At 43.5% G+C, this 26537-nt stretch overlaps 1 protein-coding gene and 2 pseudogenes across 1 annotated transcript; 2 read left to right on the forward strand and 1 right to left on the reverse strand.

Annotated features, from left to right (window-relative positions):
* The window catches only part of LOC128113664 (60S ribosomal protein L35-like), a 54209-nt pseudogene extending 48761 nt beyond the window's left edge, over positions 1-5448 (forward strand).
* A 4747-nt stretch (positions 5449-10195) lies between these two features.
* LOC128114445 (histone-binding protein RBBP4-like) lies at positions 10196-11397 on the reverse strand (annotated as a pseudogene).
* A 10730-nt stretch (positions 11398-22127) lies between these two features.
* On the forward strand, positions 22128-25877 carry Usp27x (ubiquitin specific peptidase 27 X-linked). Its single transcript, XM_052743526.1, has 3 exons — positions 22128-22207; positions 22436-22685; positions 22729-25877. The coding sequence occupies exons 1-3, from the start codon at positions 22128-22130 to the stop codon at positions 24976-24978; spliced, it is 2580 nt and encodes an 859-aa protein (XP_052599486.1). The 3' UTR covers positions 24979-25877.
* The last annotated feature ends 660 nt before the right edge of the window (positions 25878-26537 follow it).

Here is a 26537-nt window from a genome sequence, read left to right on the forward strand (position 1 = left end):
TGCCACTCCCTTTCCTTTAATGATTTCATTTTTCCCTATGACTGAATAAAATCCATTGTGTATGAATCATATATTCCTCACCCATTCATCTGTTGGTAGACATCTAGACTAGTTCCATTTCCTATCCATTGTGAATAGTGCAGCCATAAGCATGGATATCTCTTGCTCACACTGACACTAGGTTTTCCTCACCTAGTCCATTCAAAAATTAAAGCATCTGGGTTTCTAGGTAATTCATGATCTAGTCAAGCTGACACTTCAAAATTACCATCACAGCTATCTAAATTTTTGTTTTATAGATGATTTCTAGAAATCAATTAAAACAAACATTTTCTTATGCTTTGTTTTTTTGTTGTTGTTGTTTTTGTTTGTTTCGAGACAGGGTTTTACTATGTAGCCCTGGCTGGCCTGGGACTCATTTTGTAGATCAAGCTGGCCTTGAACTCACAGAGTTCACCTGCCTCTGCCTCCTGAGTATTGGGATTAAAGGCATGCACCACCACTCCTGCCAATGGTAAATATTTTGTTTGGCTTTTAAGTGTATTTGGTTACAATAATTGAAAAGCCGTATTGTCCATATTTCACTTAATGGGCCGTCAGTTTTTAAGTGGGGTTTTGCAGAGGTTATTGTCATTCCTGGTTCCATCCTCATTGAGTGGAGCACCCTTGTGATGACTAGCAAAATGGCTTCCAAGTGATTCTCTTGAGACCTCTCATGGTTTACCATTACCTTGTGATTGATCTATCCCCAAATGTTCCTTATGTGTTCTCTGACCTCCTTCTACATATCCCTCTATTAATTGTCTGAGCCAAAAGGCCCAACAAACTTCCTCTTGCCTTCACTGTGACGTCACCCCAGTCCTTATCTCACCTCCATTAGCCATTTGGAAAACTCTTCTGTTCTTAGGATATCATCCCTGACATGGGAAACTTTCCCAGGATCAAGGAAATTTTAAGGTACTCTGTGATAAATGTTCATCTTCCTTTCAGGGTAGGTGGGTGGCTGAGAAGAGTAAGTTTCTATGAGTTCCTCAAACTTCCTGTTGCCCTCTCCCCTGCAAGTTCTCTCTCTTGCTTTGAAGGTCTCCTTGGTCAACATGCCCTTTTAGTGGAGCTTGCATGGGGACAGACAAACCATAAAGACCGGGTTTGTCTCTTGTCTTGGCACTCTCTGAATACCTCATCACTTCAGATAGATTCCTTCCATTGATTTCTTAGAATGGAGTCACTGGTGAGTCACTGTGATCTCTTCCCACAACTTCCCCTCCATTTGTTAGTGCTACCTTTTGACCTTTAGAAGGGAAATTGATTGGACGGCCACTTCTACCAGTACACAAAAACAAGTCCCCTACTTTTATCAATACTTGCACATCCTCTCTACCTGATGAAAGAGAACATGCTCTCACAGATGCAAATCATATGATTTCCTTCTGCTGTTAATTCTCCACTAAGAGTAACAATATCTTTATCCAACAGAACATAGTTCCAGAATCTTCTGCCTAAAATTCCTCCAGTATAGTAGATTTACCCCCATGCCTCATTTCTTGGCGGTAGATTTTTCTGGTATGTTTAGAACTCCCCAAATTTGTATTGACAAGAGGAACATGTCTTTCCAATCCATATTTGTCAACTCAGAGTTTGGCGAACTCTCATCTGCTACCATCGTTTCCACTTGGTCATTACCCAAGATTAGCAATTCTCACATTTTAAGAAGTTGCCGTCACAGAGGCTTCTGTGATTATAGAAAGAGCAGCTCCTCAATCCATTCCACTAAACACCAGTTCTTTAGAGGTAGGCTGAGTATCATGCCTAAGCTCACCTGTGGCATGGTTTCATAAAACCAGGCCCCCAGTTCATCTTTCCAGCATGGCCATTTAATGAGTGGCAGATGATGACTCTCCTTGGTTAGTGAGAAAGTAATGTTTTATAGTTCTGCACCTTGTGTGTTGCCAATGGAGTTATTATGAAGGATTATAGGAATAAAGTCACTAAAATATGAAATGCTATGAAGATAAGCATGCCACAGTTTAAGGTTTCTACTCTTAAAAGTGTGCGGTAATTATTAATCCATATCTTTCTGATCTAATATTATGTGGGGGAATATGGTATGCCCTTTTTGGATGTTGCTTCTTGGCCCAAGATGCAGCGGGGGTGGTCTTGAACAGGTTGTTGCCACACTGGCTTTATGAGATAGAGATGAAATTTGGTCATAAATTGTCAAGTTGTGAGAAGAAACTATGAATATTCTGGTCTGAGAATGTCTGGAGGCTTAGAGTGAGAGAGTTCTTGTCTGGTGGACACTCTCTTTCCTCAGGAAAAGTAGATAAACCCATTCCTGGTCAATGTTAACAGCTAAAAATACCAGACCAAATCTTGTGACCTGATTCTCTGCCCATGTTGCTTCTCTTACTACTAGCTGCTGTTGACCAATAAAGAAATCCAGGATCCGTGATGCTCCCTGCCCCTCAGACAATCTACGTAAAAATCAGTCCTCCTTGTAAATGGTCACATTGCTACATAGAGCCTAGTCATTATTAGCCTTTATGGAAATGACCTGGATAGTCTCTACCTCCTCCATGCCTAAAGGCAAAAGATATGTCTAGAGTGAATTCCACATCTAGGTATTTCCATTGTTTCCCTGAAGAAGAGCTGTTCAACCCCTTGCCATGGTGTGTAAGGTCCGCTGTGATCTGGACTTAGCTTAAGGCTTCAGACTTCTGTTTTTTCCTTTTCATTGCCAATTTTGCTCTACTAGCAGTTTCTTAGAACTAACTCTTTGAGATCTCTTGTAGCTCTGAGATTTGACATGCATTCCTCTCTGCCTGAAATAAATTTCCCTGAATACCTTGCTTGTCTTCCTCACAAACGTAAACTTTTTTGTATGGTCATATGTCAAATACTAGCTATCCAGGGAGCCTTCTTCATAGCCCAGCCTGACTCCTTCCTTCCTTCTTTCCCTCTTAAGCCCTATGCTGTATGTTCGACATCTTGTAGAATAATTGGATTCACGAGTTAGCTACCCATTTACTTTCTCCTGGGTAGTAATAACAGTGAATTGCACACTCTGTAAATTGAACTTTTGAAACATGAAGGAAACCCATATGCTGTGTACATGGAAAAATGACTGATAGAAATGCCTCAGTCACTACCTCAGACATATTCCCTCACCGCAGCCACCAGTATGAAAGTCTTCCTCTATTTTGATTATTCACATAAGCAACGAATTAGAAGCCAAATCTTCAATAATAAGGAGGACCAGGGGACATGATACTGTCATTGTGTGAGCCTTGATGAAAAGGCCCTTGGCAAAATACAACACCCCTTCATGATAGTAATAGTCCTGGAGAGGTTAGGGATACAAGAGACATACTTGACCATAATAAAGACAATATACAGCAAGTCCATAACCAGCATCATCTAAAATGGAGATAAACTCAAAGCAGTTCCACTAAAATCAGGAACAGGACAAGATTGTCCACTCTCTCCATATCTATTCAATGTAGTACTCGAAGTCTTAGCTTGAGCAATAAGACAATAGAAGGAGATCAAGGGGATACAAATTGGAAGAGTGGAAGTGAAAGTATCTTTATTTACAGATGATAAGTGACCCAACAAATTCCAAGGGGAACTCCTACAGCTGATAAACACTTTCAGCAAAGTAGCTGGATACAAAATTAACTCAGAAAATCGGTAGCCCTTCTGTATACAAATGACAAGTGGTCTGAGAAAGAAATCAGGGAAACAACACCTTTCACAATAGCCTCAAATGATATAAGTATTCTGGGCTATCACTAACTGTACAGGCTGGTTTTGTGTATCAACTTGACACAAGTTAGAGTCATCAAAGGAAGGAGCCTCAGCTGAGGAAATGCCTCCTTGAGATCCAGCTGTAAGGCATTTTCTCATTTAGTGAGGGCCCATTTCATTGTGGGTGGTGCCATCCCTGGGTTGTTGGTCCTGAATTCTATAAGAATATAAGCAGCACCCCTCCATGGCCTCGGCATCAGCTCCTGCCTCAGGAATCCTGCCCTGTCTGAGTTCCCATCCTGACTTCCTTCAATAACGAACAGCAATGCTGAAGTGTAAGTCGAATAAACCCTTTCCTCCCCAACTTGCTTTTTGGTCATGATGTTTTGTCACAGCAATAGAAACCCTAACTAAGACACTAACCAAACAAGGGAAAGACTTGTATGTTAAAAACCTGAAGTCCTTGAATAAATTGAAGAAAATATCGGAAGATGGAAATATCTCCTATGCTGTAGGATTAACATATAAAAATGGCCATCATAATAACAAAAGCAATCTACAGATTCAATACAATCTCCATCAAAATTTCAACACAATTATTCACAGACCTTGAAAGAACAATACTCAACTTCATATGGAAACACACAAAAAACTCAAGATAGCTAAAACAATCCTGAATAATAAAAGAATAGCTGGAAGTCTCACCATCCCTGATTTCACCTTGTACTACAGAGCCATAGTAATCAAAACCACATGGTATTGGCATAAAAACAGACATATTGATCAATGGAATCGAATTGAAGACCCAGACATAAATCCACACATCTATGGACACTGATTTTTTGATAAAGAGGGCAGAAATCCACACTGAAAAAAAAAAGATACTTCTTCAACAAATGGTCTGGTTACACTAGATGATTGCATGTACAAGAATCCAAATAGATGCACGCTTATCACCCCGAACAAAACTCAAGTCCAAATGGATCAAAAACCACAACACAAAACCAGATACACTGAACCTGACAGTATAAAAAGTTGGCGATAGCTCTCGACCAGGCGGCCTTGGCTGTGAGCAGCGGGGCCAAGGCCAAGATTAAGGCTCAACCTGTGCTGCAAGAAGGAGGAGCTGCTAAAACAACTGGATGATCTGAAGGTTGAGCTGTCCCAGCTTCGAATCGCCACGCTGACAGGCAGCGCCGCGTCCAAGCTCTCCAAGATATGAGTCATCCACAAATCCATCACCCGTGTCCTCATCGTTATTAACCAGACTCAAAAAGAAAACCTCGGGGCTGGCGAGGTGGCTCACGAGCACTCTCTGCTGTTCCAAAGGTCCTGAGTTCAATTCCCAGCACCTACATGGCAACTCACAACTGCCTGATGCCCTCTTCTGGTGTGCAGATGTATATGCTGACAAAGTACCCATATAAATGAATGAATGAATAAATAAATAAATCTTTAAAAAAAAAAAAAGAAAACCTCAGGAAGTTCTACAAGGGCAAGAAGTACAAGCCTCTGGACCTGCGACCCAAGAGGACTAGAGCCATGTGCCGCCAGCTCACCAAGCACCAAGAGAAGCTGAAGACCAAGCAGCAGCAGCAGCAGCAGCAGGAGAGGCTGTACCCACTGCGCAAGTGTGCGGTCGAGGCCTGGTGGAAAGGCAATAAAGTGCAAGACTGGCTGAAAAAAAATAGCTGGCAATAAAGCCAGGCCTTTAATCCCAGCACTCAGGAGGCAGAGGCAGACGGATCTCTGTGAGTTCGAGGCCAGCCTGGTCAACCCAGAGCGAGTTCCAGGACAACTAGGACTGTTACACAGAGAAACCTGGTCTCAAATAAACAGAAAAAAAAGGGGGGGGGGTAATAACCTTGACCTCATTTGCACAGGAAAGGACTCTCTGAACAGATCATTGTTAGCACAGGTACAAAGATCTCCTTAGGAAAGGAAAATAGAATAAATAGTTATGGATGGATTGGGGGGCTGAACGGGAGGATCTAGTGGGGTTGAGGAAGGGACTATGGGGGAGAGAGACAGATAAAATTAAGGGGGCATTTGAGGGATAGTATGAAAACCTAATACAGTAGAAACTCCCTAAAATATATACATATATTAACACGATCTAAAGTAAACTGCCGAATAATGGGGGAGACAGAGATATACCAGGCCATCTCTTCTCCCCAAATGAAACTTCCAGTACTGGGACTGGATTACATCTAATTGAGTTGATTCCCATGGGAATCCCAAAAAAACCCCAGCTGTTGCCAACACTATAGATTGCTCTCCACAAACTGACAGCAAGGCCCCATTGCTGAAGACAACACCCACACAACTCACTGAACATGGAGATGTCAAGCTGGTGTCTACATGGAGCCTTCACCCCTATGTTCTAGCATCTTTGGTACAGGAATGTACTCTGCATGATATCAAAATAGAAATGTAAACTCGAAGCCAGCCACAAACCCTTTATCTACAATGATGTCCTGTCTGCAAAATACACTAGGGCAATGGTGGCACAAAGCTTGTGGGAGTAACCAATTAATATCTGATTTGACTTAAGGTCCACTTCACAAAATGAAACACACACCTGATAGTGCTTGGGTGACTAAAAACCTGAGACTGGATAGCCCAGAGCCCCAGGGAAAAACAAATAATACTGATCTAAAAAAATAGTGATAAAATGACTCCTAATGATAATGTGCTTTACTCACAGATCAGCCGTCATCAGAGAAAGCTTCCTCCTGCAGCAGATGAGAATAAAGACAGAGACCCACAGGCAGACATGAAGCAGAAAATGAGACTTGGAACACTCAGTCCTAAATGGGATGTCTCTATCGAAGCCCTCCCCTCTGAGCTCAGGGAGCCCAGTGGAAGAGGAGGTGGAAATAGTGTAAGAACCAGAGGGGATGGAGGACACCAAGAGAACAAGGCCCTCTAAATCGACATGAGCAAAGCTCATATGAACTCACAGAGACTGAGGCAGCGTGCACAGGGCCTACATGGGTCCATACTAGGTCCTCGGTGTATATATCATGGCTTCCAGTTTAGTGTATTTATGGAACTCCTGAGTATGCAAACTGATTCTTGTGCCTTCTCTTGAGGCTCCTTTCCTTCTGTTTGTTTATCTAGTCCAACTTTAATGTAATAGTTTTTGTTTTTATCCTATTATATTCCATTATTATCTTTTAGAAGACTTTTCTTTTCTAACGAGAGACAGAAAGGAAGTGGATCCAGATAGGAGGATGGTTTGGGAGGAACTGGGAGGAGTAGAGGGAGGAGAAACCATAATCAGAATATATTATGTGAAAAAAGAATCTATTTCCAATAAAAGGAAAAATAAAACATGAGATATCTTCTAAAACTACTTACTAGTCCTATAAGAACACTCCTTGACTCACACTGAAGTTATATATAAATAAACCCATTTTAAGTGAAAATCTTGTAAATAAAATACATTAAATAAGCCTGGTTTAGTGGTGGTACATGCTGCAGTCCTAGCAATCAGGAGGCCAAAGCAGGAACATTATGAGTTTGAGACCAGCCTAGGCTACATAGCAAGTTTCAGGCTAGCCTAAGGTACAAGAGGAAACCCACTCCCACCCCAAAATGAAACAAAACAAAAACAAACAAAATCCTTGAATCCAAATAACTACTGCATATCACAGGTTAGCAACACAATACAGTGTTGAGTCTTTGGGGCTTCCCCTAATGATTGCAAGAGTGACTGGGCATTGGAAGAGAGTATCACAGTATATATAGCTAGCCTGCAAAATATCAAAAGTCAAAATATGCAGTACTGCTATTGAATAAATATTGCTTTTGCACCATCAGAAAGTCAAACTATTATAAATCAAGGCCATCTGTGCTAGTAAAAGTAAGATTAGTATTAAAGGCTTCTGCTAATACTGGGTTTTGTGGTCTTAAAGAAATATGAGAATATTGCTAAGTTTTAATTAGGTTAACTGCTGTTCAATTTAAGTGGTCCCAATGTTAGTGATGCACATTTACAAGGTATCAGGTGGCATTAAACACTTCCAGTGAAATAACTTATATACTGCTTCAATATTCAGTTTGATACACAGCTTATATGTACTCCAAATAAATATTTGAGCATGCCATGAATAACAAGATGAAATGTCTGGGAGCACATTGCCTATAAAAAACAAAGATGTGGGAGCAGCCAGATGGCTTATCAGGTAAAGCTACCTGCTGCAAAACCTGATGACCTGACCGAGTCCTGGGACTCACATGAAACGAGAGAAGGGACTTGCAAAAATTGTGCTCTGAAAGACACACATTTGTGCACCATGGTATGTGTACACATCCACAGCAAACAAATAAATAGATGTAATTAAAAAGAAAACAAATAAAATTATGCACTTTCGTTGTATGTAAATAGTAAAAGAAAAAAGGGACTTAAATCTTCATCACATTCTAGGAAGAGTTAAGTCTTGACAACTCAAGGATTTTTCTCTGTGTGCAGATGATACCTCCAGAATGGTGGTCTTTTCTCCATTTGAAGTCATATTAAGTTCAGAATTCATGCCCAGTCTAGAGGCTGAGAGAAAACAGAGATAAATATATCTGCAGACTTAAAGGAAGGTGAAATCCCATTATTTGTAGCAAATTGAATGGAACTGGCCATCATTATATTAAGTGGAACAGAAAAACATGTATCACATGCCCTTATATGTGGGAACTAACAAATATTGACGTGAATAAAGAACAGTGGTTATCAGAGTTTGGGGATGACACATAAAAGGAGGTTGAATTTCTTCTTTTAGAGTGCTGGGCGTTGAATCCAGGGCCTTTCAAATGCTAAGCAAGTCCACTATTTCTGAGCTGTATTAAGAAGCTGTATTTGCTCAGTGCACCCTCTATATATCTGATAAAATATTACATTGCATTTCATTTGTATGTAAAATTAATATATATCAATAAAAATAAAGCTTCAAAGAAATTGGAAACTTTGGAAACCCTGCTAAAATTATTGACTTTTCAAATCCCTTCTCTAAGATGCCCTTGAGGTCCGTCCAAACTTTTTTTCATATACTTTGTGCTTTTATTGGTAACTGGTATTCCATGGCATAAATGTACCAGTCTTTTTGTTTAATCATTCACCTATTAAAGGATATTTTGGTTCTTTCCAGTCAGCATGTCAAGGCTTAAATCTCACCAATTGTATTTATTCATTCTTGTTGGCTGTGTGTTTTGTTTCTCTGCATTTTTCCCCTGCCTTTCTGTGAGGTACTTGAACATTTTTTAAAAACTAAATTTTATTTACTCGTTGTATCTTTTTCATAGAAAAGCAATGTATTCCATTATAAGCACTTACACAGTTAGTCATGGAGAATAAAAGGCCCGATGCTGGGACAGGTCCAAAATGGAGAGGGCATCAAACTGTAGTGGTCAAGGACTAACCCCTAAGAAGCATCTGTTATAGAGGATTAATGTAGCATGAGTCTTAAAAATTCTTATTAATAAAATCAAACCTGTGCCGGGTGGTGGTGGTGGCGGCGGCGGCGGCGGCGGCGGCGGCGGCGGCGCACGCCTTTAATCCCAGCACTCGGGAGGCAGAGCCAGGCGGATCTCTGTGAGTTCGAGGCCAGCCTGGGCTACCAAGTGAGTTCCAGGAAAGGTGCAAAGCTACACGGAGAAACCCTGTCTCGAAAAACCAAAAAAAAAAAAAAAAAATCAAACCTGTAGTCCTAGCAGATTAATTTAATTGTAAAAACAAAGACAAACTAGCAATTCACTCTTTCTCAACCTGACAGTTCATCAGTGGTATGACTGTCAGTTAAAAACATACACCTTACAACTTGGTGGTCCCAAGTTTAAAAACAAAACGAAACAGAAAACCACACAAAACAAAAACCACAGAAATGGAAAAATAAATATGGAAACAGCTCAAGCAATACACTAATGATCAAAATGTAAGGGGAAGAAGGCCCGTGTAGTCTTAACTAAAAAAACCCAAAAGGAGTCTGGTGTTACACAGGAAAATGTGCATCCTGGAAAGCCACTCATGAGGACCTGACAGTAGGTATCTATGACTTGACTCTCCCCTAATTCGAGTCAAAACGACATCTTGCAATAGTTACACTCATGGCTCAGACACGTATCTCGAACTTGACTCCACTCCTTATCCACTCTGGGCTCTTACTTGAGAATCTGAAAAACTTGGGGTTATAGCATAAGAAGAAAAATGGTCACCCATAATACACCCCATTTCTGAAGCTGCTTTAGACCTGGTTTGTTACCAGAAAATTCTTGAAGAAAAATTTAAATATAAGTCTGTGGTTTTGTTGAATTAAGTTCCTCAGTTAGGATTTAGAAAACACCCATGATTTGGGATAATGGCTTCGTTGGTGACACCTTTTGACTGAACCAAGTCTGTGACTTAACCCAGTGTTCAATCCATCTCAGGGTTCCGAGGACAACCAGGGGAGTCTAAACCGCAAGTGTAGACTTGTCTAGAATCCTTGTCCTTCTGGATCCACACTTCCTTCAGGGTCTTCATCATTATAAATGTTCTCTGCCATCTGCCACACTTGCACGATATTGTCTTCTGATAGAGAACAAATCACCCAAGGTTCTTTGGGATTCCAGGAGAAATCAGAGATCTTGGCAGGGTGACCACCATGAATAAATAACAACTCTGGTGGACCATCTTCTGCATCTTCTGGGGGCTGTTCTTCTCCAGTTTTACTTAAATCCCAGACATTCAGCCTACAATCAGTACCACTAGAAGCCAAAATAGTCTCATTGGGAGGTGAAACTGAACTTGGAATATTTCATCCTTATGTGATTCAAAGGAATATAACTTGAGTTTCAGATTTCTCGGATCCCACAAGGCACAAAACAGTCTTGTCAGCTGATCCTGTGGCAAGAATGAACTCACTATGAGGACTGAAAGACAGGCAGTTCACTTCAGCAGTGTGAGCATCGACCCAGTGGCTTGGCTTGGAAGTATTGTTTGAATGAGTATCCCAAATCATAAGTTTCTGATCATCAGCAACTGACCCAAACAGAGACTCGTGGAGCAGATGACAGGAAACATCCTCTGCTACTGCTGTATGCCCTGAAAAGATGGTCTTTGCATCCACCACTTTTCCTTCTTTTGGAACTGCACTGATGTCTCATAGGCAGATGGTATGGTCATCAGAAGCACTAAGTAAGTGCCCGCTGAGCTTTGGATTCCAAAACAGACCATAACCTTCCTTCTGATGTCCACAGAGATGAAAATCTGGGTTTCACTCTCCAGAAGGGTCTGGATTCTTCGTGTAGTCAAAAACAAGCACATCACTGGATGGAGTCTTTGTTACAATGATGCAAGGGTTCTGGGGCATGTACCGAGCCCTGTTTACTTCTCTTTCTTGGTTCATCTTGTTTTCTATTTCAATTTTCCCACTGACAGAGCCAAAACATCCAAATTCTCCTTTTTCAGTATCGTAGTGTGATGCATGAAACTGAGCATCATCATTAGGGATCTGGACACTGGCTATCACCAGGAGGTTTTGTTCATCCGATGTGTGTGTTCCCAGGACAAAGCCGATGAGTGCTGCAATCTTTCCCTTCAGACCTGATTACATCCGTAAGCCACTGGGCAGTTAAACTGGACCACTCCAGGGCATGGGTCATCACCAAATCATAACGAAAAAAGGTTTTTCTCTTCCATATTTTGTATTCCTCATTGATGACATGTTCTTCCACTGGGTCAAAGGTTTGTCAGCCATGGCAGCAGGCAAGCTGGAAGGGATTGGGGGATCCCGGGGCCTGGCGTTGCAGGAGGGGCAGGGAGGCTACGGACCACTCATTGCGTTTTTGAAGTGTATCTCTTTTCATCTTTTTATTGGTCTGGCAGCAGAAAGGGGGTGTCATTTTGCTACTACTAAGTGTAGAACAAAATATTAAATGGTTCCTGTATTAGTTACTGCTCTGTTGCTGTGACAAAACAGACTAAAAGCAACTTAGGGATGAAAGGGTATAGTTGGCTTACAGGTTACAGTCCATCATCTAAGGAAGCCAACCCAGTAACCTGGAGATAGGAACTCAAGCAGAGGCAAAAACTGAAGCAGAGATCATGGAGGAACGCTTACTCAGTTACCTTCCTTATACAGCCCCAGCACCCTGCTAGGGGTACCAGGGACAGCACAGTGAGCTGGGCCCTCCCACATCAACTAGCAACCAAGACAAATTTCCCACAGTTAATCTGATGGAGACTCTTTTCTTATGTATGCGTAGCTTAGTGTCAAATTAACAAAAACTCCCCAGTACAGTTCCCCGTTCAGCTTCCATTGACACCTGGGGGAAGAGTCTCATCTTTAGTACTTGGCAAGTGAGAGAATTTAAGTTTTTTTCCTGTATCTTGGCCAATACAATCCTAGGGCGGAAGTCCCTTGCTGGGTCCCTCATGACCTCCATCAACACCATGATAATTAATGGTGGCATGGAGTGTGCTTTTAACTAACAACTATAATGGTGAGAGGAGGAGGGATCCTCTCATCTCCATGTAGTCATGGATGTCGGATTTACGTAGTCTCCACTGGCATCCTATCAGGGGAATTGTGACTATCACTCCCAACTTGCCTTCCCTGATACCATTATGATAGAGGGTGTGGGCTCTTTGTTTCAACCAGGCAGAAGCAAGAGTCTATATTTTCCACTTGTAATTTTTTTATTTTTTGAGATTATAATATAATTACAATTTTCCTTTCCCTTTCCTCCCTTCGAGCCCTCCCACATACTCCTCCCCAATCTCCTCCAAATTCATGGCCTCTTTTTTCATTACCACTTGACTTTTGTTGGCTTAGGTGGTGGGACATTCTTTTCCGCGCTGTTTGCATGGAGTAGAATGACAGCTTGTCTAAAATGGATGTCAGGGAAAGTTGCTCCACTCCCTGGTTCTTTGCCTAGAGAGCAGAGGCTTTTCTTTCATCGAGGCTCACTGATGTTGCCAGTCTACCAGCTTCTCCACAACCCAGCCTAGGATTCATGAGGAGGGAGGAAACTGTGAGGGAACTTGTTGATGTTTCAGTTGGGGTTTCTGTGGTCCAGAACCAGCTTGTCGGATTTTGCTCACCTTTCCACGTTTTCTTATGTTTTTGTTATATACAATGTTCAGTGTTTACAATTCTACTCGGAGGAAGAGGGCTTAAAAGCACATGCAGTCCATTTCTGGGGAGCAGAAGTTTCCCTTGTTTTGTCTTTAAAAATCATTTTGTAATGGAAAATTTAATATATAAAATAGAGAAATTAATAGAATAAACCTACAATAGTCAGCTACAACAGTTTTTGAAATTCTGCTACTCTTGCTTCATGTATCTCTCACATACTAATTTTTATTGTGATTAAAAACTCAAAGTCTAGATATATTATTTTATTCAGTGTAAGTATGAATCTCTAACAAGAAAATATTGTTTATGTTATCATCTTACCATTGTCATAATTTACTAACAGTAACCCTTTAGTGTAATGAAGTAGCAATTTATACTGAAAGTCTCTTGATTGTCGCAAGAAGTGGGCTTTTGTTATTTTCATTTTTGAGATAGACTGATCCTAAACTCACTATGCAACCCAAGCTGGCCCCAACCTCATGGTCCTCCTGTCTCAGCCTCTTGAATGCTGGAATTATGGGTATGAGCCACCACATCAATTTCGGAAGTGATTTAAAAGTTGGGTTTTTTTAAATTTATTTTTTAAAAAGTTTTTTTTTTCATTTTACATACCAATCCCAGTTCCCCCTTCCTTCCATTCTCCCGCCCACCCCACCTCCCCCCATCCCACCCCCCATCCACTCTTCAGAGAGGGGAAGGCCTCCCTTGGGGAGTCAACAAAGTCTTGCATACTAAGTTGAGGCAGGATCAATCCCCTCCCCCCTGAGTCAAGGCTGAGCAAGGAATCCCTCGCCCAGGGAATGTGTTCCAAAACACCATTTCATGCACCTGGGATAAGTCCTGGTCTCACTGCCAGGGGCTCCCCAAACAGATCTAGCCACATATAAAAGCTGATTTTTTTTTTCAAAATACTATCCAAGCAAAATATTATATTTGGTTGTTAAGTTCCTTTAAAATTCTGTAACTTTACCATTATTTACCTCATTCCTTTCAAATGCGATTTATCATTGAATAAATCAGATAAATGTACTGTAAAAATTCCCTATTTGGGATTCGGCTGATTGCTTTAGTGAGCTTGTCCTATTTTCTATATTCGCCATAAACCGTAAGTTATTGGTGCTAGACAATTGATTGGATTTCGTTTCCATTTTCTTCTTACTTTGGCATTGATACCTAATAGGAGGTGCTGTATGCTCCCTACTGTATTGTGCCAGGAGGTACATAACACACATTTGCCTCATCCACTGTGGTAATTAAACCTTGAGCAACGTTTCAAGTTGGAAAGTTTCCCACATCGTTTTACTTATTTAAAAAAATTCATTTATGAGTATTGTCCTAGACTGATGGTTCTCAACTGGAGAGGATTCCAGCCCCCAAGGGACATTTAACAACAGCCAGAGATATTTTACTCCTAACCACCATATAAAGATTTATTTCTGAGCCAGCAAGATGGTTCAGTGGGTAGAGCACTGATTGCCAATCCCAGCAACCTGAGTTTAATCCTTGGAACCCACCTGGTAGAAGGAAAGGACTGACTCCTGTAGATTATCCTCTGACCTCCACACAGTTTCCATGGCACATGCTTCCACGCCCACGAATAAATCATTCTTTAAATAGAAAAAAGTTTTAAAAATCTGCTTTGTTCTCCATCTTACATGGATTTATATTTCCATCATAATTTCTCCAACCAGCTCTTTCATAGTGACGTTTTCCCCTGTGGCCTGTGCTAGTGCACACCTTTACATTTGTTGTTGAACACACCTTGCTCAAATGAGCACACCTTGCTCATTTGTCATCGTGTACTTCAGCTAATGCATCTTTGGGTTTGATTCTTAAAAGCAGGATTGTTAAATTGGATAATGAACACATCATTTTTGCTTCACATACTAAATTTCTCTCTTTTGAGGTAATATAATTTTGTTTGCCTTGTTCTTTGAGGGTTTAAACAGATAAAACGGTGATTAAGATTTTATCTGTCATTTTGGGTGCAATCTAAAAACCTCTACTAGCCTACCCAAGCTTTCAAACCTGGAAGAAGTGTTGAGAACAAGCACAAGAAGCCGGATTCTACAGTTTGGTGAGTAAAATTGCAGAAAACATTTCATTGTGCTTCTTTTTCTGCTCAGGCCCAGGGTAAATCTAGATTTCACAGGGTCAGCCTCCAACACTAGACACAGACTTGAGGATCCCAGTGTTTGCTTTTTATAGGAGACAGGATCTCATGTAGTCCAGGTGGTCTCAAAGTCTGCAAGAATAACCATGAACTTCTGTGTGCTTGTTTTATGCAGTGTTGGGGATCCAGGACTCCTTGCATGCTAGGCAAGCACCACACAAACTGAGCTACATCGTCCCCCCACCCACCCCGCCCTACCCAGCCCCGCACCCCCGCACCCCCACCGCCAGTATCTTATTCAGATGCAAAGTTAAGATAAGTGGTTGTACCTGCATGCAGAAGGATTACTAGAGAATATGCAATTCAGGTAGGCAGAGAATCAAGAATGTAAGCCCAATGAGCTTGTAAAGCTAAAGTCAGAGCTCTTGAAGATGGAAACTAGAAACAGACTATCTGGTGGCAATATGTGGCAAAAACTGAGGAAATGGCAGCTTGGGGCTGGATGCCATCTCTGTGGCAGCGCCCATAGCCATGCATTTGTTTTCTCTTTTCATCCAGAGAAGGGAATAGGCTATTGGAATTGCATGCATGCAAGCTATCTGGAGTCAGATAAATGTGTGCTAAAAGGAAGCCTTCAGTCCCTCCGTTTTCTATCTTTCACATAACTCCAGGCTCACTACTGTTTTCTGCAGGCCAGATAACCCCGATTTCTAGTCCCCTGATTACTAGGAAGACTGTGCTGGGGTGGAGGTGGGTGGGGAGGTGGGGGATGGGGGGGAGGTGGGGGAAGCAGGAGCTGCTGAGTTGACTCTTGGTCATCATAAATGAGCCCATAGACTGGTTAGTCCTGAGCTTAGAGAAATTTGATATGGTCCAAATGGGCTGGGTAGAGCTCAGCTCCCAGACTTACAGGTTGTTTTGTGTGTGGATTTGCTGTTTTCTTTTTCTTTAGCTTATAAAAGACTTGCCAGCCGCTGGTGAGAAAACAAGGGCATGGAAAAAATAGAAATCAAACACCTCATTACTGAAATTAAATGTATTCTGAATGGGAAGAAGCATAGAATCTAGAGAATAAACATAAGCAAATTCAAGGTATTTCATTCGTAAAGAAAGTTTACATGGTGAGGGACTGTATGGATGTTAAATAATACCACTGAGCTACATCATCAGACCTTTAAGTATTTTTGTGCTTTAGTTCTCCCATGAAGAGTGAGAATAACACAATAATATTAGTACTTATATCATCAGTGTGTTATAAAGTTAAATAACATAGTAAATGACTTATAAAACAGTACTTGGCATACCATTGGCTATGTTTGTTGCTATTATTATTAGATTGTAATTATTGTATGAAAACCATAAATCATACCATGTCATTGCTTTAAAACCCACAAATAATTCTCAATGCAATTGCAGTAAGAGGCAAGTGTAGCATGATGTTCTCCAGATGATCAAGGCCCTGCCTCTCATCCTTGTCTTATTCCACTCTTCTCTTTCTTGTTACAATTCTCAAGCTGCTCTTGTCTTATTTTCATTTCCTGAAACCAAGGTCTCTCTCTCTTTCCCCTCTCACCCTCTCTTCTTCCCTCCCTCCCTCCCTCCCTCTCTTCCTCCTTCTCTCCTTTCCTCTCTCTCTCCATCACCCTCCCTCTTTCTATTGCCCTCCCTTCCCCTCCTTCCCTCCTCCCCTCTTCCTCTTCCCCTCCTTCCCTCCTCCCCTCTTCCTCTTCCCCTCCCCCTCCTCCCCCCTCCTCTCTCTCTCTCTCTCTCTCTCTCTCTCTCTCTCTCTCTCTCTCTCTCTCTCTCTTATCTCAGGTCCTTTCCCCTTGCTCTATACCCCTACAACAGGCAAAATAACATTCTCAAAAATGAGATACTAAAATCAAGAATCCACAAGAGGGCTGGAGAGATACCTCAGTGGTTAATGTTTTTGTACTCACTATGTAGTCCCGGCTGGCCTCAAACTCACAGAAATCTCTGCGAGTTCAAAGCCAACCTGGTCTACATAGTGAGTTCCATTACAGCCAGGACTGTTACACAGAGAAATCCTGTTTCAACAAAACAACATCAAAAAGAATTTGCAAGAAAACTAGGCAAAGGATGTGGCTAAGCCATTCACAAGAAAAGGTAAAACAAAACAGCCAACAGACATGAAAATACAGAGGACTTCACTCATGATAAAAATTCAGTTTTACAGGCTGGAAAGATGGCTCAGAGGTTAAGGGCACTGACTGCTCTTCCAGAGGTCCTGAGTTCAATTCCCAGCACCCACATGGTGGCTCACAACCACCTTTAATGATATCTGGTGCCTTCTTCTGGCCCACAGGCATACATGCAGGCAGAATACTGTATACATAATAAAATTAATGTTTAAAAAAAATTCAGTTTTCCATTCCAGAAATATTTAACTATACAAAAGTCCAAAGTAGGTATCAAGACTAGATGAATGAGCAATTCATATTCATGGAGTTAGATTAATTATGTGAATCTGTATGCATGTATAATATTTAATATATCCATGGAGTGTTACTTAATACATCATGTGGTGATGGTATTATAAAGAAAAATAAAGCAGGGACAAGATACTATTGAGATAAGGTGACATTTAAGGCCATTTAGGCAGTGATCTGAAGCAAGTAAGAGAGAAAATCATGATGATTTCCTTTTTATATTAAAAATAGTTACATATATTTACTTATCTATTTGTGTATGTGCATACGTACATGCACATGTGCATGGCTTACATGTGGAAGTCACAGGGCAGCTTGTGGGAATGGTTCTCTCCTTCCATCACGTGAGTCTCGGGAACCGAACTCAGGCTGTCAGGTTTGGTGGCAAGCACTTTTACCCAGGGAGCCATCGTGCTGGCTCAAGCCATGAGAATTTCTAGGGAAGAGATTTCCAACCAGAAGAAGCAAGGGCTTAGGCCTGGAAGCAGTAGTATGTAGCATCTGTTTGATGCAAGGCCAAGCTGATAGGTAGAGAAGCCTAAGCAACCAATGAGAGATTTGGTAGGGCCTCAAAGTCCAGAATAAGGACCTGAGACTAGACTGGGAGTAACATAGAATACCTATGGTCACTTAACACATAATTTGGACCCAAATAACAATACTTCAAAGGATGACGTCAATTCTAGAATATTATTATTTAAAAATTTTATTTTATGTGTTTATGCTTTTAATGTTTATGTGTTTTGCCTGCATGTATATCTGTGCACCATGTGTGTTGCTATTGCCTGCAGAGGCCAGAGAGGGCGTCAGATCCCCCTGGAACTGGAGTTACATACAGATGGTTGTGAGCTGCCACGTGGGTCCGGAAATTGAACCCAGGTCCTTTGGAAGAGATTCCAGTGTTTTAACTGCTGGACCATCTTCTCTTCAGCCTCCAAATTTAGGATATTATTGACTGTGAGACATACCAGTATTTTATGTACCCACAACAAAGAAACCAAAATGCTGCTGAACATAATCATAAAGTATCATTCAAAGACTCCAGCAATATTTTAACATGAAGAGCCATGTGCCTCTTAGGGTTGATAAATTACAATACTCTTCTTCGTGAAAGAATACACTCAGAAGTGGTCAGATTTTTGGTCTTTCCACTGTGATTGGTTACAAGATGGTTTCTACTATAGTCACTAATTCCTCATTTCCAGGAGGAAGAAAGGAGAAGGGAGAAGATGTCTTTTATTCTTCCATTAATTTAAAGATTGCCTTGTAAAGTCTCTCATAAAAAACTCATTGTAATTTTATTGGGATTTCATTGGATGTGTACAGCAAATTTAGAGAAAACACCTGCATAGGCATAGTCTCATTTACATTTCATAAAGGATATATGTATAAAAATGCTTATATTTGCATAGAAACTTTCTCACACATTTTCAGGTGAGGGACAGAGGGACTTTCACTTTTCATACCTTTTTTTTAAACCCACAAATATATATATATATATATATATATATATATATATATGTAACTTTTATTATAAGAAATATGAACCAGTGACTTTCAAAATGGAGTATGCCTTGCCCAGGAGTACGGGAAACTAAAGGGAATCAATTTTTACACCCTCCAATTTCATATGTAGTGTTTTAAGATTGATCTGCCAGGGAACATAGTTGTGATAGAGGAGTCAAGCTGGTTCTCTTTTTCCCATCTCCAGTTTCACATGTTTCTTTTTGCACTTACTAAAGAAAATCATCTTTTACCATCCCGAGTCTCACCCGCATGCACTACCCTGCAGTGTAAAATCCTCAGGGTGCCAGAGAGCCAATTCCGAACACCACATCTACGGTGAACAAACAAATTGCTCTAACAGTGCATGGGAATCGAATCTTTTCGAACCTCAGATGGTTCCTAATTGTTTGCTTCCAATAAAATTGAAGGAAATCAGCTGATGAATCACAAGAAAGAGTTTTGAAGCTAAACCATTGTGTGATATTTCCAAAAAGGATTCAAAGGCTTGAACGATGTTTCTAAAAGAAAATGCCTCTTTCCATTTCGTTTATGAGAGGTGTCTCTGTGTTAGCATTTAGCCAAACACAGATTAGGAAGGACATGGTGCTTAGTCCTATCTCATTTGAGCAATAAGCAATATTAGTCCATGGAAACAACCCCTAGCAAGTTGCTCTAGGTGCAAAAATATGTGTTATTGGGTCAAAAATTTGTTGGAAGAATACAGTAGAATTAAGAACTCCAGGAGAAAAGGGAGAAGATACAACTGGCAACTGGCAAAAAGCTCTATTGTGAGTTTTGAAAGCAGATGATGGTGGCTCTTAGCTCACTAACGTATTTAGGTTTCACCAGATTTGTGTAATGTACTGACGTAACAGTTTTATTTCTGAAGGTTAACACTTGTCAGAAATGACGTTTTTGCAGCCAAGTGACATTTACGATGCAAAATTTTAGATGTCAACCAAGAACTGTGTGAGAGAGACCACGTTTTCCAAAATATTTTTAGAGAGCATTTTGATATAAACCAAGTTTTGTATAAACATAGAAAACTGACCAGGAATTATCATTTACTCTTTTGCCACCTTGTGGTCAGGACAGCATTGAACGTCTAGGTGCATGAACTGTGAGGAAGAGCTGTCTTTCTGGAGGTCTTCTGTCCATGTTTCCTAGGTCTTGGTGAGGCAGAGATGGTGACATCTGCCCAGGTCTCACTTCAGATTGCATAAGCGCTGTACATGTAAAGATTATGGTGGCTCCCGCCACCCCACCACCCGTGATTAAAGCAAAAGCAGAATACAATGAGGGAATGAATGTAAGAAAGGAACAGCTAAGTTGTGCATTTATCAATAGGGGAGAATTTTTAAAAGGAAAGTACGCAGCTAGGTTTTGGTATACTTATTTATTTATTTATTTGGTTTTTCGAGACAGGGTTTCTCTGTGTATACTTATTTATTTATTTATTTGGTTTTTCGAGACAGGGTTTCTCTGTGTAGCTTTGCTCCTTTCCTGGAACTCGCTCTGTAGACCAGGCTGGCCTCGAACTCACAGAGATCCGCCTGCCTCTGCCTCCCGAGTGCTGGGATTAAAGGCATGCGCCACGACCGCCCAGCTACTTATTTATTTTTTTAATGATTCCTATTTGGTGCTTCTTTCCTGCTAGTTGTCCTAAAGACACTTCCTTAGTGTGTGCGTTCCTTTTAGGGAAGCTAAATCTGATTCTAATCCTGGGGTGTCTTTGGCTCAGTGCTGGGTCTCCAGCTCCTAGTACAATGCCTGGCTGTGAACGGGTATTGAATAAACATCTGTGAGGTGAATGGTGGCAGAGCCATCCACTTTCAGAACTTGCTGGCCTGGGTGGTGTCCAGGTGCCTCTGTGTGCTTTACAGGTAGTTGATTAGTTAGGCAATCGGGTTACATAGCTATTATTCAGTGGCAACACTCCTAAGTATGGGGATCTTCAGATTTCTTTGTTGGTTGTTAGCTGGTGAAAATAGGATGAAGGTACTCGTTGCCCTCTGCTCCCGTGCTCCATGAGCTCAGTCATTTAGCAGCAGCGGCGGCAGCGGCGGCGGCATTCCTTTAGTAGCCATACTGGTTGCATTTCCTCTAGTTGCAGGCAACAAAAGGCAGGCATTTGTTGGAAGAATGATTCAAGGAACTGAAAACACAGCTGACTTAGGAAAGGCTGGCACTAAGGTAGCCTTAGGCTAGAGAGGAACCAGACAGCCTCCCTAAGGGCTCCAGATTCCTGATTAATCCCCAATGAGTCTGTCTTCGCTTCCTCTATGAAGTGACTCAGGTGGAGGTTGATTTCCAGGGCAAACCAGCGACAGCCCAGCCCCTAAAGTGCACCAGGAAGAGCCAGCTGCCACATGAGGCATCCCATTCTTCTTAGATCACTCTTTCCCTTTGACCCCACATGCTGATACCTGCCTTTGGCTGAACCTTCTGGAAGCAGCAGTTGCAGTTGCTTCTGACACCCCCAGCTCTAACCCAGGACCTGAGGGGCTTGTTTTGGACTCATTCTTCCTGGGCTCCATGCAGCAGTACCCACCCCAGACTGGTGTCCAAGCTCTCTCTTCACTGGCAACTCCGCAGACATCCCTTCTATTTCTACCTGCTTCTCACCCCAAATTCTGCTAAACTTTAAGGGTCTCAGACTTTGTAGTATGGGTTCCTTTCATTCTAGGGGAGGTGCCACCTGTAGGGATGGCCTTGTAGTGTTTGGTTTCCCTTACTGGCCTTGGAGTGATGGTTTCTGCTCAGTGAGGGTTGTATCTGGAGACTAGCTGTCAGTCATTCCATCCAGGGCCATTGGAGCCTGGGGCGGGGGGGGGGGGGGTGTCAGGGGGCCAGCCCAGGAAGTTTAGACCACTGATATGATAATCAAGGGGACATGCCGCTTCTGGTGGAGCGGCCTTGAGGGCACTGTCTTGCCTCTAGACCTGGGGTCCAGGCCTGCCCCCTATGGAGTTGGAGCTTCATCATTTCTGGGAAGGCAGGAGTTGGACCCCGAGGGGGAGAATGGGACACGCTTTGGGCAGGTTCAGCTGCTGGAATGATGGATGTCTGAGCTTCTGTCTTTATTCTCCACGACCACCCCTGTGAAGGGATATTTCACAGCCTCAGGAACATTTCTGAACAAGACAACGATATGGCCTCGGGCTCCACACGCCTGGGGAAGCCTGCACCCTTGAGGGCAGTATGAGAGGGGAGGAGACGGCCAAGGGGGTCAGAGCAGCGATTGGAGCTGAGAGCTGGAAGCGCCTTAAAGAGACTGCGCGGTCCCCGCCCCACTTCCCGCCAGCCTCAATGAATTAAAGCTGTGTTTCCCAAACTTGCCCGATCACTAGCAGCCTCTCCAGCCCTCGTTACAGATCGAGGTTCCGGAGTACCTCCCTTCCAGAGTCTGATTCAGTAGGCCTTCGGGTGGAGCTGAGGAATCTGTAATTTTAACACGCTCCCCACGTGATTGTCGTGAACAAGCAAGTTTGGGAAATATTGAATTAAAGGAAACGGGGCCTGGCTGCAGAAGCGGCCTCCGCTAGGGGGCTTCGGCTGGAGCATTCCCGGGGGCGTCGCCTGCTTCCGCTGCCGCCTCCTTCAGTGAAAGTCCCTTTTGGGTCCAGCTACCACAGCCACCGCGCTCCCTCAGGCCGGACGGGGGACACCCCAGGTCTGCGTGGCCCCCGCCACCACGCCCAGTGGCCGCCGGAGCCCCGCGAGCAGGGGGAGGAGCCGCAGCCAGTGGAGGCGGAGGAGGTTGGAGGAGGCGGAGACGGCGGAGACGGCGGAGAAGGCATAGAGGAAGGTGGAGGCGGAGAAGGTGGAGGGGAAGGTGGAGGCGGCTGGGAAGGTGGACGCCACCGAGAAGGTGGAGACAGCAGGGAAGGTGGACGCCACCGGGAAGGTGGAGACCGCGGAGGATCCGGGCCGCGGGGCTGAGCTCAAGCTGGAGCCGGAGCCAGAGCTCAAGCCGGAGCCCGAGCCCGAGCCGGAGCCCGAGCCCGAGCCCGAGCCCGAGCCGGAGCCCGAACCGGAGCCCGAACCGGAGCCGGAGCCGGAGCCCAAGCCGGAGCTGGAGCCCGAGCCCGAGCCCGAACCCGAACCGGAGCCGAAGCCCGAGCCCGAGCCCGAGCCCGAGCCCTTACAGGAGGCAGAGCAGGAGCCTAAGGGGGAGCCCGAGCAGGAGCCGAAGGATGAGAACCCAGCGCGGAGCGGTGGTGGCGGCAGCGGCAGCGGCGAAGAGGTTCCTTCCCCCACCCTCCCCTCCGATCCACCGCGGGCCCCCGATCCCTCTCCGCGTCGCAGTCGTGCCCCGCGCCGCCGACCCCGGCCCCGGCCCCAGACTAGGCTCCGTACCCCGCCGCAGCCTAGGCCACGGCCCCCGCCCCGGCCCCGGCCCCGGCGCGGTCCCGGGGGCGGGTGCCTGGATGTGGATTTTGCTGTGGGGCCACCAGGTTGTTCCCACGTGAACAGTTTTAAGGTGGGAGAGAACTGGAGGCAGGAATTGCGGGTTATCTACCAGTGCTTCGTGTGGTGTGGAACCCCAGAGACCAGGAAAAGCAAGGCAAAGTCGTGCATCTGCCATGTGTGTGGCACCCATTTAAACAGACTCCACTCTTGCCTTTCCTGCATCTTCTTTGGCTGCTTCACAGAGAAACACATTCATGAGCACGCTCAGACAAAACAGCACAACTTAGCGGTAGATCTTTATTACGGAGGTATATACTGCTTCATGTGTAAAGACTATGTGTATGACAAAGACATTGAGCAAATTGCCAAAGAAGAGCAGGGAGAAGCCTTGAAATTACAAGCCTCCACCTCGACAGAGGTTTCTCAGCAGCAGTGTTCAGTGCTGGGCCCTGGTGAGAAATATCTCACCTGGGAAACGACCAAACCTGAGTTAGAACTGCTGGGGCACAACCCACGGAGAAGAAGAATCGCCTCCAGCTTTACTATCGGCTTACGAGGACTAATTAATCTTGGCAACACGTGTTTTATGAACTGCATTGTCCAGGCCCTGACCCACACTCCAATACTGAGAGATTTCTTTCTCTCTGACAGGCACCGGTGTGAAATGCCTAGCCCTGAGTTATGTCTGGTCTGTGAGATGTCTTCGCTCTTTCGAGAGCTATATTCTGGAAATCCATCTCCTCATGTTCCCTATAAGTTACTACACCTGGTGTGGATACACGCTCGTCATTTAGCAGGGTACAGGCAACAGGATGCCCACGAGTTCCTCATCGCTGCCCTAGATGTCCTGCACAGGCACTGCAAAGGTGATGATGTTGGCAAGGTGGCCAGCAATCCCAACCACTGTAACTGCATCATAGACCAAATCTTCACAGGGGGCCTGCAGTCAGATGTCACCTGTCAAGCCTGCCACGGTGTCTCCACCACTATAGACCCATGCTGGGACATCAGTCTGGACTTGCCTGGCTCTTGCACATCCTTCTGGCCTATGAGTCCAGGGAGGGAGAGCAGTGTGAATGGGGAAAGCCACATACCAGGCATTACTACCCTCACGGACTGCTTGCGAAGGTTTACAAGGCCAGAGCACTTAGGAAGCAGTGCCAAAATCAAGTGTAGTGGTTGCCAAAGCTACCAAGAATCTACCAAACAGCTCACTATGAAGAAGTTACCAGTTGTTGCCTGCTTTCATTTCAAACGGTTTGAACACTCAGCCAAACAGAGGCGCAAGATCACTACATACATCTCCTTTCCTCTGGAGCTGGATATGACACCGTTTATGGCGTCAAGTAAAGAGACCCGGATGAATGGACAGTTGCAGCTGCCGACCAACAGTGGGGACAACGAGAATAAGTATTCCTTGTTTGCTGTGGTTAATCACCAAGGAACCTTGGAGAGCGGCCACTACACCAGCTTCATTCGGCACCACAGGGACCAGTGGTTCAAGTGTGATGATGCCGTTATCACCAAGGCCAGTATTAAAGATGTGCTGGACAGTGAAGGGTATTTACTGTTCTATCACAAACAGGTCCTGGAACATGAGTCAGAAAAGGTGAAAGAAATGAATACACAAGCCTACTGAAGCAACACACAGGCCTACCTGTAATGGAAGATGACGACACTCGACACTCGCACTACAACAGGCATCGAGATTTAATTGATCTACTTGACCGAGGCCGATGGGCCTGACAGAGTAAGAATTTAACAGTACCCAGTGTCCAAAAGGTCCTGATCGGAAGAGAAATAGGAGGGGAGGGAGAAGAGGCTGTAGTCTAAGCAGTCATGTGAAAGAAATTAAATGGCAGGAATGTTCTGGGTGGGGAAGACAGAGCAGGGAAACTGTGACACTGGTTCATATCCTATATTCCTCCAAAAGATTGTGTGGGAAGGTGGAGGGGGGAGGGGGGTGGTGTTGGGGGGGGTGTGCCCTTGTAACCGTAAAACATCTTTATCCATGGGTGTTTCAGCTTCAATTGACCAATCACGGAACAGTTACACATTTGTGGGAGGAAAAGGAAAAGTTTATTAAAATGTAGCCCATTATGTACATGGGGATGAAAGCAGAAAAGTGGAGGAGGCAGGGATAGCTCATTGACAAACACCTTTGCCAGTTCCTTTGTATTCGTGATTTTTGTGCTATTAAGTGCAGTATTAAAAAAAGACAGCCCACATGGCCTAGTGGAAGGAGGAGAAATAAGGGCTTGTGGAAGGGGAGCACGTGCTCCAAAAGTAGAGAAGGCTAGAAATGCTTTAAGATAACAAGGACAGGCCTCAGCTGACAGTGTAGTGTATGTTTTTGTTAAAAAGCTGTATGATATACTTGAGCAAATCAGTGAACCTCTTTGCGATTGTTTTCTCATCTGTAACATGCAGGTAATTCCTACCTTAAAGGGTTGTTGTTAAAGATTAAATGATATAAAATGTGTCAAAGTAAAGGCTTGGAATTTTGTAGGGACTCAGTAAACATTTGTTGGATCTGAATCTGAAACTTATTTGGACCGGGCCAGAATGCGTCAGAGGTGAATGTCAATTCCTACCTAAGACCCAAGGACAGAAATGACATACCATGTCACATGCAATCATACACATGAACAATCTTAAGAACTCCCTCCCCAAGGCAGCAGACTCCATTGTTGTGCATAGGGCATCATATTCAATGTCCCCCCTCAGATTGGTGGTTGGGGGAAAAAACACAACTATCATGTTTTGTCCATTTGAAAGACAGTGGCATTGTTTTAATGACTCAGCAATCCAGTGGTGGGATTCTGGGGACAGTATACTACTAGGTATACTACTCGGTGTTTGGTGGTTTTTTTTTTTCCCTTCAGAAAGCATTGTGACAATAGCTTCGATATTTACCAACAGAGATCAGAAGAAAGGCTTCCAAAACTCACTGGTCCATCAGTTTTAGAGATGTTGGTAGACTGGCTTGCTACACTGGACAGAGCAGCCTGCAGAGAGTTAAGCTGAAACAGATGGGAAGACCTTGGAAGGGGGAAAGCACTATGCATCCTTTTCTCAGTACTGATTACAAAAAGCAACTGTTGCCTGGAAAATCCTTGAAGGCAGCTCAATGTGGATCAGGTGCATGGGCATTGGATCCGGTGTCTCTAATAAAAGGCAGGGTTCCCAACGGCTTCC

This window comes from Peromyscus californicus, unplaced genomic scaffold (genome assembly GCF_007827085.1).
Source record: "Peromyscus californicus insignis strain IS unplaced genomic scaffold, ASM782708v3 Scaffold_10__1_contigs__length_136768540, whole genome shotgun sequence".
NCBI lineage: Eukaryota > Metazoa > Chordata > Mammalia > Rodentia > Cricetidae > Peromyscus > Peromyscus californicus.

Bases quoted from the DNA above. Each gene is read 5' to 3' on its own strand.
- Usp27x (XM_052743526.1), top strand. From the start codon at position 22,128: ATGAGAGGGGAGGAGACGGCCAAGGGGGTCAGAGCAGCGATTGGAGCT. The intron at 22,208-22,435 runs GTCCCCGCCCCA...ATTGAATTAAAG, and splicing joins CGCCTTAAAGAGACTGCGCG to GAAACGGGGCCTGGCTGCAG. The intron at 22,686-22,728 runs GTTGGAGGAGGC...GAGAAGGCATAG, and splicing joins AGCCAGTGGAGGCGGAGGAG to AGGAAGGTGGAGGCGGAGAA.